Raw genomic sequence first — 16,591 nt, 5'->3', positions numbered from 1 at the left:
CCCTAATTCCCCCCCACCAGTGGAAGCCCCATGGGATGCACTTGTACACGATTGGCCCCCAGGTCCCCTTTATGCTTTCCCATCATTACCTCTGATACCCAAAGTTTTACAGAAAGCCAGTGCTCTGGGAAAGACCATAATTCTGATAGTCCCCTATTGTCCTCGCCAGATTTGGTTCTCCTTTCGTCGGTCTCATCTCTTGGAAGAACCTTGTATCCTGGACCCAGTTCCAGACCTCCTGACTCACTCATCAGGGGCTCTTCATCTGTCTCTTCGATCCTTCAAATTGACAGCTTGGTTGCTTCAATTCCAAACATAGCCAGGCTTCAGAATCTTTCAGCTGCAGTGCAGCATATATTGACATCCTATCACAAGATGTTAAGTTGTCATTCTCACCTTCATTCTTGCTGGATTGGTTCGGAGCCGACCCTCGGCTCTGACTCTGCCTATACTATAGCTCGAGAGCTATTTTTACCGGCTCGAGGCAGCCCTATATCCCACAATACCATGCGCTAACTCCCCAGATCTCGTTTGCCGCTTCACTGCGAGGTTGCGTTTTTACCGGCTCAGGTCAGTGTAAAAATTTATTTTCTTTTTGTGCGGACTTTTAAAATTTAAGGTTAGTTTTCCCTATCTGTTCATTATCTACCCTTAAAAGTTTATTAACAGTTTTCGTTAAGCCCTCCCCCCCCCCCCCTTTAGTCAAATTGATAAACGGGCCTTCGGGCTTTAGTTTTTCTATAGTTATTCCTATAGTTTGCCCTTAATGAGTGGGTGTGTGTGTGTTTTCCTAGTCAGCTCTTTAACTTCTCCCCTTGTGTGAGTGTTTGAGTGAGTTGTGTGTGCTGACTGTGTTAGATTGTTCGTGTCCACTATAATGTCCAAAGACACTAAAGTCTCAGGATTCAAGAAGTGTGACTCGTGCTGTCAGAAGGTGTCTCTGACAGACAGTCACACTTCTTGCGTTTATTGCCTGGGACCCTTGCACCTGCAGGACTCTTGTTCCGTTTGTCACGGATTTAGTCCAAGAGTCCTGCAGGAGCACCGCAATAAGCTAATTTTGAGGGGCTTTTTGAAGCCTGATGACTCCCCATCTAAGTCTGGCTCGGGGAAGTCGTCCAAGCCCGCCAAACCCTCGGCTCCAGTTCTTGAGTCGACGGCTGGCGGAACCAAAAGTGCTCCGACATCTGCTCCAGTCGGATCCGATGCGAGCAAGACTTTTCCCACTCCGAAACCTGTATCGGAGCTGACAACAGTGCGCAAGCGCTCTAGGTCACCCTCCGTAGAGTCCATTCGTTCGGCTCCAGGATCGCCCTTACTGTCAGAGCGGAGTCATAGGACTCATTCCTCCAGGTCTTCCAGGCTGTCCAACCATGACATTGAGAGGGTAGTCATTACACTCTGCAAGTCTCAGGCACTGGCCCAAATACTCCAAAGCCCATCTCACCAGACTGTGGCTCCCTTGGTGCCAATTTTGATTCCTCCTCTGACTCTTCAGTTGAGCTCGGAGCTGGAGTTTGTCGGAACCGGGACCTTACCCACGTCGGAGCCGATACTACCACCTTCGGCCCCAGCGTCGCTGGCTCAGACCTCCTCTTTGGTGCTGTCAGTGGAGTGGTCCAGGCGCCGGGACTCCATCGTCTGCTCCAAGGGGGCAAGTGGCATCGGACCCTTGTCCGACCCCGTTCTCCCTCTGAGCGTCGGCACTGGTTAGTTCGGCCCCGACATCATTCTCTGAGCCTTCTCTGTCGGCACCGGGAGCGGTTCTGGTATCCTCGGAGCCAGGACTTTCTTCTGTGACCAATAGGGGAGCCTTTGAGCTGATTAGGAGAGTGCTGGATCCGGTGTCTGTTCCAAGGTTGGTTCCTTCAGCTCCTCCCTCTACAGTGCCTGTTACGGTCTCTGGTCATCCTCTGGCAATTGATAGCAAAGATCCAAAGTGTAGGGTACCCCCTAGGAAAAGAAAGTGCAAGAGGAAGCACGTAGACTCTCCCGAGTCTATCACTTCGGACACCGACTTGGATGAGTCGGAGGGTTCCCCAAGATCCCCCTCTGAGGATGTCTCCTTTTCAGACATCCTAGAGATCCTGAAACAGAGGGGGAATTGGTCCACCCTCAAACCCTCCGAGGACAAGTCTGTTTACCTTGACGCTTTTGGGTCTCGCCCTTCCACCTCCTGGGTGTCCCCTCCTTTCGACCCACTGATGGAAGTAGTGGCCAGAAAGGCGTGGGCAGCTCCTGAATCGATGGAACCTACCCCTAGGAGGCCTTCTAAATTTATTTCTGCTCCGGTAGACAAACCATTTCTGACCAAAGGTGTATCGGTAGATGCTATGGTGGTAGCAGCCGCCACTAAGAAGGAATTAGCTGATCCTTCTGTACCTGTTCATCCTCCTAATAAAGAGTCCAGGACTATGGACAGGTACGGTAAGCGGACATTTGCTTCAGCGACCTTTGCCATGCGGTCGCTGAACTATTTGTCATTTCACCCGCCTTCAGAGAGATTTGCTCAAAGAACTGGGTGAAACCATACAGGATCCTTCTGCTGCGGGGTATCAGGACAAGATTAACTCCCAGCTGGCTACCCTGAATTCCATTGCCAACTCCTCCATGCGGCTTATCTCTTATGCAGCCGATGGAGCGAGTAGGGCCGCAGGCACAGGTGTTGCATTAAGACGTCACGCCTGGATGCGACTCTGTAATTTTGCTGATCCCTTTAAGGCGTCCTTCACCAACACTCCCTTTGATGGTTCAGAGTTGTTTGGACCTCAGGTGAGGAATACCCTCACCAGGTGCGAGCAAGATGGTAAGACTCTCTCTGCCGTGGGAGTCCACTTTTCCACACCATCTAGACCATACCCTAAAGGTCAGAAGGGTGGAAAGATGTGGTTCCGCAAACCACAGGGAAGTCGCGCCTGCCGCACATGGTGTACTTCCCCCCAGAGGCAGAGGGGGGAACAATAATAGACGTCGCCCCAGGGGCAGAGGGGGTCCACAGAACCAGGGTTCCAGGGAATCCTTCCCTGACCAACTCTTTCAGCATCCCTGAGAAGCTGCCCGACTGTCCACCTTCGGAGGCAGTTGGGGGAAGATTATCTCTGTACCCGGAAGCCTGGCAATCCCTCTCTCAAGACAAATGGGTACAGTCGATCATATCTGAGGGTTACAAAATCCCCTTAATTTCCCCTCCGATCCAACCGCCAAGACCCCTCCCAAATGTACCACCCGGACAAAGGGGTCAGGCACAGCTAGAGATAAAAAAGCTGTTAGGAAAAAAGTCATCCAGACAGTCCCAGCAGACCAGCTAGGATCCGGAATCTACTCCAGGTTCTTTTTGGTACCAAAAAAGACAGGAGACTGGAGACCCATTTTGGACCTCAGCAGACTGAACAAGTCTGTGCAGAAGACAAAATTTCAGATGGTAACACTGCAGTCCATTCTGCCCTTCTTGGGCAGAGACAACTGGATGTGCTCATTCAACCTTCAGGACGCGTACTATCATGTAAAGATACACAGGCGCTCCAGGAGGTTTCTCTGCTTCCGGCTGGGAGCCAGTCATTACCAATTCAGAGCCCTGCCCTTTGGTCTCACCACAGCCCCCCCCGGGTGTTCACCAAATGTTTGGCAGTGATCACGGCTCACCTGAGACAAAAAGGATTCCAGGTGTTTCCATATTTAGACTGGCTCATTACCGCTACCACCAAGCAGCATCTTATCATAGCCAGGGATTACACCATTCGCATTTGCAACAAACTAAGTATTTCCATAAATTTTGCAAAATCTTCCTTGTCGCCTTGTCAGTGTATAAACTTCATAGGCACCGTGTTAAACATCACAGAAAAGTCTGCAGCATTACCACCTCAGAGAGTGACAGACATATGGTGGAATGTTCAGTTTCTGTTTCAGTCCAACAGAATTCAAGTCAAGTTAGTACTGAAAACATTAGGCCTCATGGCAGCGGCGATTCTCCTCCCCTTAGCCCGCTTCCACATGAGAATTCTCCAGTGGATGCTTTTTTCTCAGTGGTCCTTTCAACAGCTCCCAATGACTCGCAACATTTTGATAACCCCAACTTGCAAAAAACACCTCTCCTGGTGGATGGTCTCCCCTCAACTTCTTCAGGTCAGACCCTTTGTTCTTCCCCCTCCAGTTGCCACGGTGACAACGGATGCCTCCCTGATAGGGTGGGGGGGGGCACTATCAGGGCAGGACTGTCCAGGGCACATGGAAACAATTAGAATGCCACCTGCACATAAATGTCCTGGAGATGAGAGCAGTGCTTTTATCGTTGCAAGTCCTTCAGGACTCTCTTCCCACGGGGACTATAGCAGTTAAAACGGACAATATGTCTGTAGTGTGGTACATAAACAAGCAGAGTGGAACAAAGTCCTACCCCCTATGTCGAGAAGCACTCAGACTTTGGCAGCAGGCGATCTCCTCTCAACGGTTTCTGATAGCAACGCACATCCCCGGGAGGTCCAATGTCATAGCGGACAGACTGAGCAGGGCAATTCTCATGCCTCACGAGTGGTCTCTAAATCAGGCGGTAGCAGAGAGAATTTTCCAAAAGTGGGGCCAGCCTTCCTACGACCTTTTCGCAACACCTCAAAACAGCAAGTGCCTCGACTTCTTCACACTCTTCCATGTACCAGGCCATCCCCCCAGAGACACTCTTGTCCACGATTGGCCTTGGGGTCTTCTATACGCTTTTCCCCCCTTTTCCGTTGATTCCGCAGTTAATTCAGAAAGCAACCGCATTGAGATCCAAAATGATCCTCATTGCTCCGTACTGGCCTCGACAAGTATGGTTTCCGTTCCTGCACCGTTACCTACTGGAACAGCCCTGGCATCTGGAACCATTTCCAGACCTTTTGACCCATCTGACGGTCAAGCTGCACCAGTCTCTTCAGTCCCTCAACCTCACAGCTTGGTTGCTCCACTTCCGACCATAGCCAGGCTTCCCTTTATTTCTCTTCCTGTCCGTGATATCATTCTTGCCTCCCATAAGTCCAATACTAGGAAGACATATGTGAGTAAATGGAAGCGTTTTTCGTTCTGGGCAAAAGCTAGGTCCTTAGATCCTTTTAATGCACCAATTCATAAAGTTCTAGATATTCTGGCGGAACTTTTTCATTCAGGGTCGTCGTCGGCCACTATTAGAGTACAACTAGCGGCCATTGCCAATTTTCATGTAGGGCTCTCGGAAACCAATATATCCCATAAACTCTGTAAAGCTTTCCTCAAGGGCATCTTCTTGCTCAGACCTCCCATTAAGGATCCTCCTCCACAATGGGATCTAAATTTGGTGTTAACTTCATTAATTCTCCCTCCCTTTGAGCCTGCAGCTTCTTGTTTCTTAAAGCTTCTCTCTTGGAAAACTCTGATGTCCTTCAAGGATGCATCTGCAGTCCTAACATATGGGTTGTCCTGCCTCAGGCAGCCCTTCGGTCGGCCGGATTCCAAAGTCTGGGTCTGGCCTCGGCTGATGTCGCACTTCACCCGACGTCATAGCTGCTGTGTATTGGGTATAAAGGCATCAGCCGACGCCATTTTCCTCAGTCTTTCTTGCCACGTGGTGCCCGAAGCAGAAGCTGTTCGCAAGTGCCGGTCGGTCAGATCCAGAGATTTCTACTACCAAAGACTTCTAAAAAGCTAAGTACCCCGTTGGGGACTCTTTCTTGCCTCAGCCGATGTCAGACAAAGTAAATAATTGTTTAACTTGTGGGAAACAAATACCTCATAAGGATTTCCACTCTTACTGCCTTCCTTGTTTAGGCCCAGACCACGACGTATCAGCTTGTCTAGCCTGTGCTTCCTTCAACCAATGGACGCTTAGACGTCGGTCGGAGTTTGCAGAGGTGTTTTTTGGCCCCGCTTTTGCATACAAAATGCCGTCGGAGACTCCGACTACACAATTAGCGAAAAAGCGTAAGGAAAAGGACCGACACTCGCGGTCCGCGGTTTCGGCTGAAACCATGGTTAGACCAACCGCGAGTGAAACCGAGTCCTCGCTTCTTCCTTCGGCTGAAAGCATGCCTCCGATAGCCGAGGCCTCACAGAGCATGGCTGAATCTGCTACTGAAATTACCCCTGCTGAAGCCGGCACCCAGGATTTATCAGATACTATTCCTTTAGACATAACTACCCCTGCACGTGAAGCTGCTAGACCCCCTGCATCTATGTCTGTCAAGGCTTTTTTCCAGGGCTAAAGCAGCTAAATCTTTTAAGGCCTTACCTGCTAAAACCCCCTCACACAGGCCTACCTCTAGTTCCCAAATGCTCAGCCTGGCTGAGGATCTCATTTCTTTGATCAGGGGATCCCAACCTCACCCAGACAGGGCCTCTCAACCCCTTCCAGATAAGAGGCCTAGAACTGAACCCCCGGAACCTGTGTCTACAGACTATTCCTCGGATGACTCAGATATTTCAGACCCTCAGGAAGGCCCATATTCTCCTTATGAGGATTCTGATGCAGAAGACTCCATTCCTTCTGCTTCTCCTCCTGAAGAATTTTCTTTTGGGGAAACCTTACATGCTATGAGGGAACATTTTCAATGGCAGGGCCAGGATTTTTCAGATTCAAGGAAAAGGCTAAGGACTTTTTTACATTTACCACAGCATAGGCCTTTAGCCATTCCTCCAGTACTAACAGTTGTTGATGATGCATATAATGATGCCTGTACTGCCCCTGATTCTCTCCCTCCGGCCCCTGCCAAGCCTGACAGATATTACAGGGTCCCGGACACTCACTACCATTTGTATAAGGCTCCTGTTGCAGATCCTGAAACCATGCCTGGTTAAAAGAACAATCCTTACCAGACCATGTTAAGTCAAAACTCCTAGATGCTCCTATGGAGAAACAAAGTTTGTTTGGCTCCCCTGCATAGCAGGTTCTAAAGAAGGTGGAAGAAAAAGCAAAATCTGTCCAAACAGTCAAGGATTTCTTACAGGTCCAACCTCCGAGGTTTAGCAGAAGTTGGCCTTCGAAGAATTGGTCCTTTCCAGACACCTCCAGAGCACAGAGAGGCAGAAATAGACGCCCAAGAGGCAGAGGTCATTCCAGGGGTGCCTACAGGGGACGTCAGTGGCAGCCTAACAACCAGTGATGTACTGCCACAGATTCAGCTACAACCACTTCCACAGGACAGACACAAACGCTCTAAGACAAATCAACAACCTACTAAGGATGAAAGCTGTAGAAAAGGTACCGCCTATGGAGCAAGGACAAGGATTTTACTCCAGACTTTTCCTTGTACCAAGAAAAGAAAATCAATGGAGGCCTATTCTCGACCTGTCCGCTCTGAACACATACCTCATTGTTCCAAAATTCAAAATGCTGACCTTACAGCAACTTCTTCCCATGCTGGGCAAGGAGTCTTGGCTGGTGACTCTAGATCTCAAGGAGGCATACCTGCACGTCCCTATACGACCAGATTGCAGAAGACACCTCAGATTTCTTGCAGGATCAGAGCATTATCAATTCTCAGCATTGCCCTTTGGCTTATCTACTGCGCCCAGAGTATTCACGAAATGCCTGGCATCAGTAATTGCTCATTGCAGGCTTCATGGAATTCAAATTTACCCATACCTGGACGACTGCCTAATACAAGCGGACAACAAGACAAAATTAGCAAAAGATTTGGAAAAGGTTATACAACTGCTGCAAGCCTTGGGATACACAGTCAACATGCAAAAGTCAAGACTGGTACCATCCCAAAGGATAACATTCTTGGGTGCAGAACTGGACACACCAACTCAGATGGCCTTTCTCACAGAAGAAAAACAAAAGCAACTACCAGTCTATTTCATGACATTAACAACACAGACTCAGCTTACTGCAAGGAAAGTCCTGCAAGCCCTGGGTTACATGGCATCCTGCATAATATTGATTCCGCATGCCAGACTGCATATGAGAAAGTTGCAATGGTACCCAAGGAATGTATGGTCTCAACACAAGCACAGTCTAGAAGCCCAGATTCCAATAATTCCATGCCTGAAGCAAGAATTCCTGTGGTGGGCTCAGGCCTGTCAGTTGAACAGAGGATTGCCCTTCCACAAACCTCATCCAAGCCAAACCATCACCACGGACGCCTCAGACCTAGACTGGGGGGCGCACATGGTGGACAAGTGTATACAAGGCCTATGGACACGACCAGCTGAATATACACAAATCAAAAGGAAATGCTGGCAGTGAAACATGCAATCCAGGCATTCAGACCATTTCGTCAACAAGGTCACCTGCTGATAAGGACGGACAACACCACAGTCATGTGGTACATCAACAAACAGGGAGGTACACACTCATATCCTCTATGCCGGATGGCAATGGATCTGTGGAATGTGGCCCTGAACTTCAACATTCAACTCCAGGCCAGATTTGTACCAGGAAAAGAAAATTCACTAGCAGACACCTTAAACAGAACTACCACGGATGCTCACGAATGGATGCTGCATCCAGTTATCTTCAAAACCATAACAAAGAAATGGGGACTACCAGAGATAGACCTGTTCGCCTCCCCACACAACCACCAATTGAAGAAATTCTGCAAAAGAGCGTACCACCCACTTGCTTGGAGGGTGGACTCCCTTTCCTTCAGCTGGAAAAACCTGACAGCATATGCATTCCCACCTCTTCCTTTGATGTACAAAGTCCTACTGAAGATCAAAGAGGATCAGCCAAGGATAATCCTGATAGCTCCAGACTGGCCGAGGCAACATTGGTACCTGCTACTGAGGAGCATATCTCGGACACACGCATGGCCTCTACCTCTATGTCCTTTACTTCTAACACAGAACAACTACAAGATCCTACATCCAAACTTGAAAACACTACAGCTAGCTGCTTGGAATATTGCATAAAACAAAATAACCCAGATTTATCTCAGAGGGTTAAGGACATTATCCTGGAGGCTCGCAGACCCTCCACAAGGAAGACTTATTCAGCCAAATGGAAAAGATACCTCATTTGGAGTGCAGCAAAAGGGGAAAATGTATCATTGGCAAACATAGCAAACATCCTGGAATACTTAGCAGAACTGTTCCACAATGGCCTGTCCTACTCCTCCATTAAGATTCATGCATCAGCAATTTCAGCAGAATACAACATGGATCCTCCAGTCTTCTCTCATCCTCTACTCAGGCAGTTCCTGAGAGGAATCAAAAATGTAAAGCCTCCAAGGAAATCACCTTTGCCTACATGGGATCTCAACTTTGTGCTGGAAAAGTTAACACTCCCCCCTTTTGAACCAGCAGCAACAGCAGACTTACAGTTCTTATCTTGGAAAACTGCTTTCCTGCTTGCAATCACCTCAGCAAGAAGGGTATCTGAGTTACAGGCATTAATGGCAGTACAGCCCTTCCTTATCTTCCATCAGGATAGAGTGTCTCTGAGAACTAACCCTACTTTTATGCCAAAAGTGGTCTCCAGAGTATCATTGAACCAAGCGATTCATTTGCCTACATTTTTCCCCAACCCACAGAACAGGGGGGAAAGACTACTACATACCTTGGATGTACACAGACAATTACGCTACTATCTGGACAGAACTAAGACCAACAGGAAAACTGACCAGCTTCTGGTAGCATATGCAACAGGAATGCAAGGAAAAGCAATTTCAAAACAGACAATCTCAAAATGGATAGGAAATTGCATTAGATTTTGCTACTCTTTTCATGGAAAGACAACTCCAGAAAATATCAGGCCTCACTCCACAAGAGCTACAACCACCACTACAGCTTTCCTACGAGGAGTGGCTACCAAAGACATTTTAGAAGCTGCTACTTGGAGCTCCGTGCATACATTTGCCAAGCATTATAATCTTCCTTTATACTCCAGATCCCGAGCAGGTTTTGCAACTGCTGTTTTGCAAGGGATCTTAACTACACCATCTTTAGCTTAGTACCTCCTCCCCCATTTTGGCTATGGTATTCTACCCATATGTTAGGACTGGAGATGCATCCTTGAAGGACATAGTACAGTTTTGTACCTACCATAAATGTAGATGTCCGATAGGTATGCATCTGCAGTCAGGATTACCCACCCTCCTTCCCCTCTGTGGTATTCCTAGGGTATTTACTCCTCTTTTAGCTAGCTGGGGGAATCTATTATGGTGTATTTGTTTGTATATATGTATATATCTATATATATATTCTTATATTGTTTGCTCTCTACTGTTTGGAATTATTTGCATTTATCCAAATTTAGCCTTCTTAGAGGGCACCTGGCATCTGGGGCAAGAAACACTGAGGAAAATGGCGTCGGCTGATGCCTTTATACCCAATACACAGCAGCTATGACGTTGGGTGAAGTGCGACATCAGCCGAGGCCAGAACCAGACTTTGGAATCCGGCCGACTGAAGGGCTGCCTGAGGCAGGACAACCCATATGTTAGGACTGCAGATGCATACCTATCGGACATCTACATTTATGGTAGGTACAAAACTGTACTTTTTTGGTGGCTATAACATCTGCTAGAAGGGTGTTGGAACTTCAGGCCTTGTCTGTCCGTCCCCCTTATTTGGTTTTTCATGAAGACAGGGTAGCTCTCGGAACGAATCCTTCCTTTCTACCAAAAGTTTCTTATGAATCAAATCTGAACCACACTATTGACTTGCCTGTTTTCTTCCCAAATTATTCAAACAGGGCTGAACAGAAACTACATTCCTTTGATGTTCATCGTCAACTGCGGTATTATCTAGACAGGACAAAACAATTCAGAAAGTCAGAGCAGCTCTTCCTCTCTTATGCTGAAGGAAAGAAAGGACTTCCAGTATCAAAGGTAACTCTTTCCAGATGGTTAGCATCCATCATTACCTTTGTCTACGAGTTGAGACACAAACAACTTCCTTCAAGACCTAAGGCTCATTCAACCAGGGCACTATCAACCTCAACAGCCTTTCAAGCAAGGTTACCATTAGATGCCATTTGTGCAGCAGCTACATGGGCTTCTCATCATACTTTTATTACCCATTACAAACTTGATATAGCCTCCAGAAGTAGAGCTGACGTTGGTTCCACCGTACTCGGGAGTCTGTTCCGTTGAGCCACCCAAGACCAAGGTGCTAGGGACGCTGTCTCATCCAGCAAGAATGAAGGCGAGAATAACAACTTAACATTAAGTAGTTATGTACCTACCATAAAGTTCCATGTTAGTTGTCTTCTTCTCGCCTTCTTTCTTGCGTCCCTCCCTCCTGCCCCCTAGCCTGGACAGACTTGAAGGTCTCTGAGTCCTTTTCTTTCATGATACATAGTTATTCAGGGTTACCCGTATCATGAGTGTTACCAGCAGGTAGACCGTATTTTTATATAATGGCTTATTTTTTTGGTGACAATAAAACTATACTATGTGTTAGCTGTCAACGAGATCTGGGGAGTTAGCGCATGGTATTGTGGGATATAGGGCTGCCTCGAGCTGGTAAAAATAGCTCTCGAGCTATAGTATAGGCCGAGTTGGAGCCGAGGATCGGCTCCGAACCCATCCAGCAAGAAAGAAGGCGAGAAGAAGACAACTAACAAGGAACGTTATGTTACGTACATAACTTCTTATTATCCACCAGAAAGCTATATCTCAGCAAATGGAAAACATTTTCAATATGAGCATCACAAAGTCACATTGATCCTTATTTCGCTCCAATAGCTTCTATTTTGGAATTTTAGACAAAACTATTCAGTGAGGGAGTAGCTCCCATAACTATTAGAGTTCAATTAGCTGCATTCTCCAACTTCCATCTTAGTGAAGAAGGGTCTAGTATGTCTCTTAGACTCTCAAAGGCGGCTTTTTTCAAAGGCACTATACTTTTAAGACCACCCATCAAATCTCCTCTTTCTCCGTGGAATCTAAATTTTGTTCTATCACAGATAATTCTACCACTTTTTGAACCAGCCTCTTCATGTGACCTAAAGTATGTTACATGGAAAACCATCTTTCTAGTAGCTATTACTTCTGCTCGGAGGGTTTCAGAATTACAGGCCTTGTCCGTAAAATTCCCTTAACATGATTTTTCATAATGATAAGTTTGTCTGTTCGGACAAATTCCTCATTTTTACTGAAGGTATACTTAGAAACAAATCTCAGTCAGTTTATAGAACTGCCTGTATTCTTCCCAGAGTATGGCAGTAAGACAGAGTGTATGCTGCACAAGCTTGACGTTCACAGACAGCTATACTTCTATTTGGACAGGACCAAAGATTTCAGGAAAATGGATCATCTCTGTTTCCTTTTCAGACTCCAAGAAGGGTGCTCCTGTTGTAAAAAACACGTTATCAAAATGGTTATCAGACTGTATTTCATTTATTTATAATTTAGTTAATTCACCCACTCTACTAGAGCTGTATCCACTTCCTCAGCTTTTTCTGCCAAATTGCCAACAGATAAAATTTGTGCAGCAGCTACTTGGTCAAGGCCTCGTACCTTTATCGCTCATTACAAAGTGGATAGGGCCTCCAGGGGCAGGACTTCCTTTGGTTCCACTGTCCTGAAGAATATACTCCCATGAGCGACCCGAGAAGGATGGTGCTTGGGACACTAACCCATCAGTAAGAATGAAGGCGAGATAAGACAACTTCACATAAAGAAGTTATGTACTCACCATAACATTTCATGTGAGTTCATCTCGCCTTTATTCTTGCTTCCCACCCTCCAACTCTTACCAGGCATCTTGAAGACCAAGAACTGAGGCATGGTGTGACTGTATTTGACCTTTATCTGGTGTCTGCTGATACCTTTATTGGCAGCAAACAAGATCTGGGGGAAGCTCCAGTGCATCATGGGATAGGGAGTAGGCTACAAGCTGGTTGAAGACCTCGAGCTTTTGCATTTGGCCAAGTCAAAGCCGAGGATTGACTCCGAACCCATCAGTAAGAATGAAGGTGAGATGAACAACTGTTATGGTGAGTACTTAACTTCTTTTTATTATATATATGAAATATTTAATATATACTCTTCGAATGTACACTGTTAAATAAGAATGGAGCTTGCTGTATAAGCATATTATACTTTGTATTGTATTTCAGAGTATACAATGTATTCCCTTTTTCATGTTCGTACAGGCCTCCTGTGAAAATGGGCCACAAGCCTATGCAGCCAACATATTAACAAAATGTGAAGAAATGATTAATGATATTGGTAAGTTATAGGTTTGGCCATGCCGGAGGTCTGTTGATTTTTGTTGCAATAGTTTAATATTGAAGCAATTTGCATGACAGGGGTGTGGTGAGTAGCTGTAGGAGAAATTGTATATGATAGCAGAAAGGTGATTAATTTGAATGCGTATTACTTTCCAGCCTAGACTGAAATATTGGAAGAGTTGAATTGTATGTTTGTGTGTTTCAGAGAGAGCATGGACCGCATTCTGCTAAGGTGCTTGTAAATCGTTCCCTAGCTAGGTGGCGACAGCGCATGTTAAGAGCAGACAACACCAGTACAATTGTTATCAGCATTGCTTCATCTTCAGAGAAGCAGAGGGGACAAAATAAAGAAGAACTGCAACTGAGTATGGAGGAAAGCCCTTGTGCTAATCTTCATGGAGCCTTCTCATTCTCTGTCTCCCCTTGTGCCACTCCACCCATGAAGGTATTTCTAGAACATTCCAGTTTTCTGCAGTCTGTACAATATTAGAATTTTGATTTATAAATAACAAAAAGAAAAACTTGGTTATTAGTTCTGAGCCATGTTGGAGTGGTTGTATTATTTGGATGCACCTTTTTTGTTGTTGGGTAATGAGGTTTTTGCAATCTCAATTCTTATTCTTGGTGAGTCTGTAATGTCCTGACGGAAATCACTGTTGCAGTGTCAGTCACAGATAGGTTTTAGTTGCTGATGTCTGGCCGGGGTACCAAATCTTTACCTGCTGAAGGATGTACATCCAGCGTATGACCTCAGCTTGTGTGCATTGGGGTATAAGGACAGGCATACATGCAAGATCTTCAGACTTTCTTGCAACTAGCTCACACACAGGTTATGCACCCATCACACTTGCATTTGGTTGTTGGTACCGTTGCTTCACTAATCATTGTCAGATAAGTGCCCCGTTAGGGAATCTTCCTTTTCTTGGTTTTAAAATTGTTAGATGTCAGCTAGGAGGGGTAAATGTGAGTTCAGTAGGCAGAATCCATACAAGAGCTTGTATACGAAGTGCCTTTTTTGTCTATACCCAGAACATGACTGCAAATCCTGTTCCATTTGTCAGTCGTTCATACTTAAGACCCTCCGATCGAAACTGTCATAGGTTCATACTAGGCTATCTGCCCTAGGGCATTTATAAGCCTAGCCAGAGTGTGTTCGGCTTTCGCCACCCATTTTAAATGAATTTTGCTATGCCCTTTAGTATACTGTGCCTCTGTCTAACAGTGACACAGAAGTGATACCCGGGGTAAACCTACGATCTCCCATCCACTCATCAAGATTCCTCTTGAAGAGAGTCAATGAGGGACTCTGCCTAACCTGGACTGGGATTTTATTCCAGAGTGAAGGGAGCCTCTGGGTTATGAATCTGTCCCTCCAGCATGTCCTATTTATTTCAGTGCTGAGGTTCAAGTCTCTCAAGCGCGTAGGTAGATGGGATTTGGATTTTCTGAGGTGCAGCATGTCCATTAATTCCGGGTTGGACATGGCTTTATACGTCAGGCACCGATCGCCTTTGAGCAGGCAGTATGCCACTGAGTAGAGCTGGAGTTTCCTTAACCAGGCAGCATATGGCATCTGTTTGACCCTTTGATCCTCTTGGTGAGGTACTTTTGGGGTCTTTCCAGTTGCTGCAGGTGTCTGGTAAGGTACATCCCAAAAGGGGTGTTGTACTCAATTATGGGCCTGATGAGGGATGAGTGAAGAGGCACGATAACCTCCCCTGATCTAGATGTGAATCCCTTCATGATTAGGTGGGCTATATAAAATGTTTTTCTAACCACTTTGGCCACGTGGTTTTCAAATGAGAGATTGCTATCAACTTGGGTCCCCAGGTCCCTAATTACTTCTTCCGTACTTAATGGAGTACCACCTATGTGGTAATTTGTGGGCACTTTGTTTTTGCCAAAGGGGATGACTATACACTTTTTGGCTCTGGCACCAGTTGTCTGTTTCTATGAGGCCTTTTTGTAGGATGCTTGTGTCGGCTGGGGAGTCGATTATGGCGCCTAGTTTGCAGTCATCTGCGAACTTGGTCATCCACAGTCCTTCCGTGTTGGCCTGTACCTCCGAGAAATATATACCGAACAAGAGAGGTCCCAGGACTGAGCCTTGTGGGACGCCACTTGTAACTGGTTTGGAGTCTGACATGGCTCCAGCAGTTCTAACTATGTGGATTCTGTCCTTGAGTCAGTTTGCAACCCATCTAGTGACATAGGGGTTTATATTTAAGCTGGTGAGCTTATCTATAATGCCCGAGTTGGGTATTGTATTGAAGGCTTTTGCGAGGTCCGGGTAGACTGTGTGGACCACCTTCCCCTCGTCAATGGCCTTGGTGACTGTTTCAAAGAAATCGACCAGGTTTAAAAGGCAGGATCTACCCTTAACAAAGCCGAACTGGGTAGGATCCAGTGTCTGTAGGTCCCCAATATCTTTATTTATGATGTCCATGATGATCCTTTCCATAGCTTTGCAGACCAAGCTAGTCAGGCTTATAGTTTCCAGGATCCGCTGAGGCACCATCTTTGTGGAGAGGGACCACTGTTGCTGTACTCCACTCTTTGAGTACATATCCTGTAGTAAGGCTGAGATTGAACAGTAGTTTTATGTTTGGGTTTAGCTCTTCTTGGAGTTCATGTAGGACGCAGCCTGGGACACCGTCTGGTCCCATTGATGCTGTGTTTTTTGCGTTGGAGAGGGCGACTCTTACCTGAGCATCTGAGATGTCAGGGGGGTAGCACTCTGCTGGGATAGATATTTGCCCTTTTGGTGGGGGGGGGGGGGGCGTTTGCGCTGAACCTGTCAGCTAGGATGTTGGCAATGTCTGTGGGTTCGGTGTATTTTTTGTCATTTTGGACTAATTCTGAGCATATGTCCTTGCTCAATATCTTTCTTGAAACCCAGCAATTGAAACACCTAGCTCAATCTAAGATGGCAGTCTCACAAGCTCTTGACATTACCCATTCCCCTAAGAAGAAACTCAAGAGACCCCGAGACAATTCCCAAGTCCACCTTCTCCGAGTAAGATTACCCCCACCCCCAACGGGGTGGTCGAACTTGTGGTGTATCCAGTTATCTTTCAGAGGCCTGCTACCGAGACCCATTTGGAGACCAATATGTCCCCTGAGGCCTTGCAAACATTACATTTATTTTGAACGAACCATGTGTTGTTGAGTGCCTTCTCAGAATCCCTCAGATCCTTGTACAGGAAGAGGTTCCTGGTATGTTTATTAAAATGAGACCAGGTTACAGTCCTCCAAGGCTCAACCAGGCAGATGTCACTTCAAAAAAGAAGAAAAAATAAATAAACCTTTGATGTCCCCTACTCCTTCCAGAGAAAAAGAATAGGTGGACTTTTACTAGGACTTATTTAATACTCTCATGTCCCTAAAGCCTCCTTTTGTGACCCAGTTAAAACGAGCCACACCACAAAAGCAAGCCTTGGATTCTTCCTCCTTTGTAGAGGATCC

General features: G+C 46.4%; 1 protein-coding gene across 1 annotated transcript in view; it reads left to right on the top strand.

The window, feature by feature from the left end:
• Positions 1-16,591, top strand: part of PPM1D (protein phosphatase, Mg2+/Mn2+ dependent 1D) — a 649,112-nt gene that overhangs the window by 469,785 nt on the left and 162,736 nt on the right. Inside the window, exon 5 of the mRNA XM_044054547.1 lies at positions 13,332-13,571. Within this exon, the coding sequence (XP_043910482.1) occupies positions 13,332-13,571 (240 nt within the window). The remainder of the gene's footprint in view (positions 1-13,331; positions 13,572-16,591) is intronic.

This window comes from Protopterus annectens, chromosome 13.part0 (assembly GCF_019279795.1).
Source record: "Protopterus annectens isolate FY-2018-M chromosome 13.part0, PAN1.0, whole genome shotgun sequence".
Taxonomy (NCBI): domain Eukaryota; kingdom Metazoa; phylum Chordata; order Ceratodontiformes; family Protopteridae; genus Protopterus; species Protopterus annectens.
The sequence above is the reverse complement of the archived record's forward strand: the minus strand, read 5'-3'. Positions and strand labels throughout refer to the sequence as shown.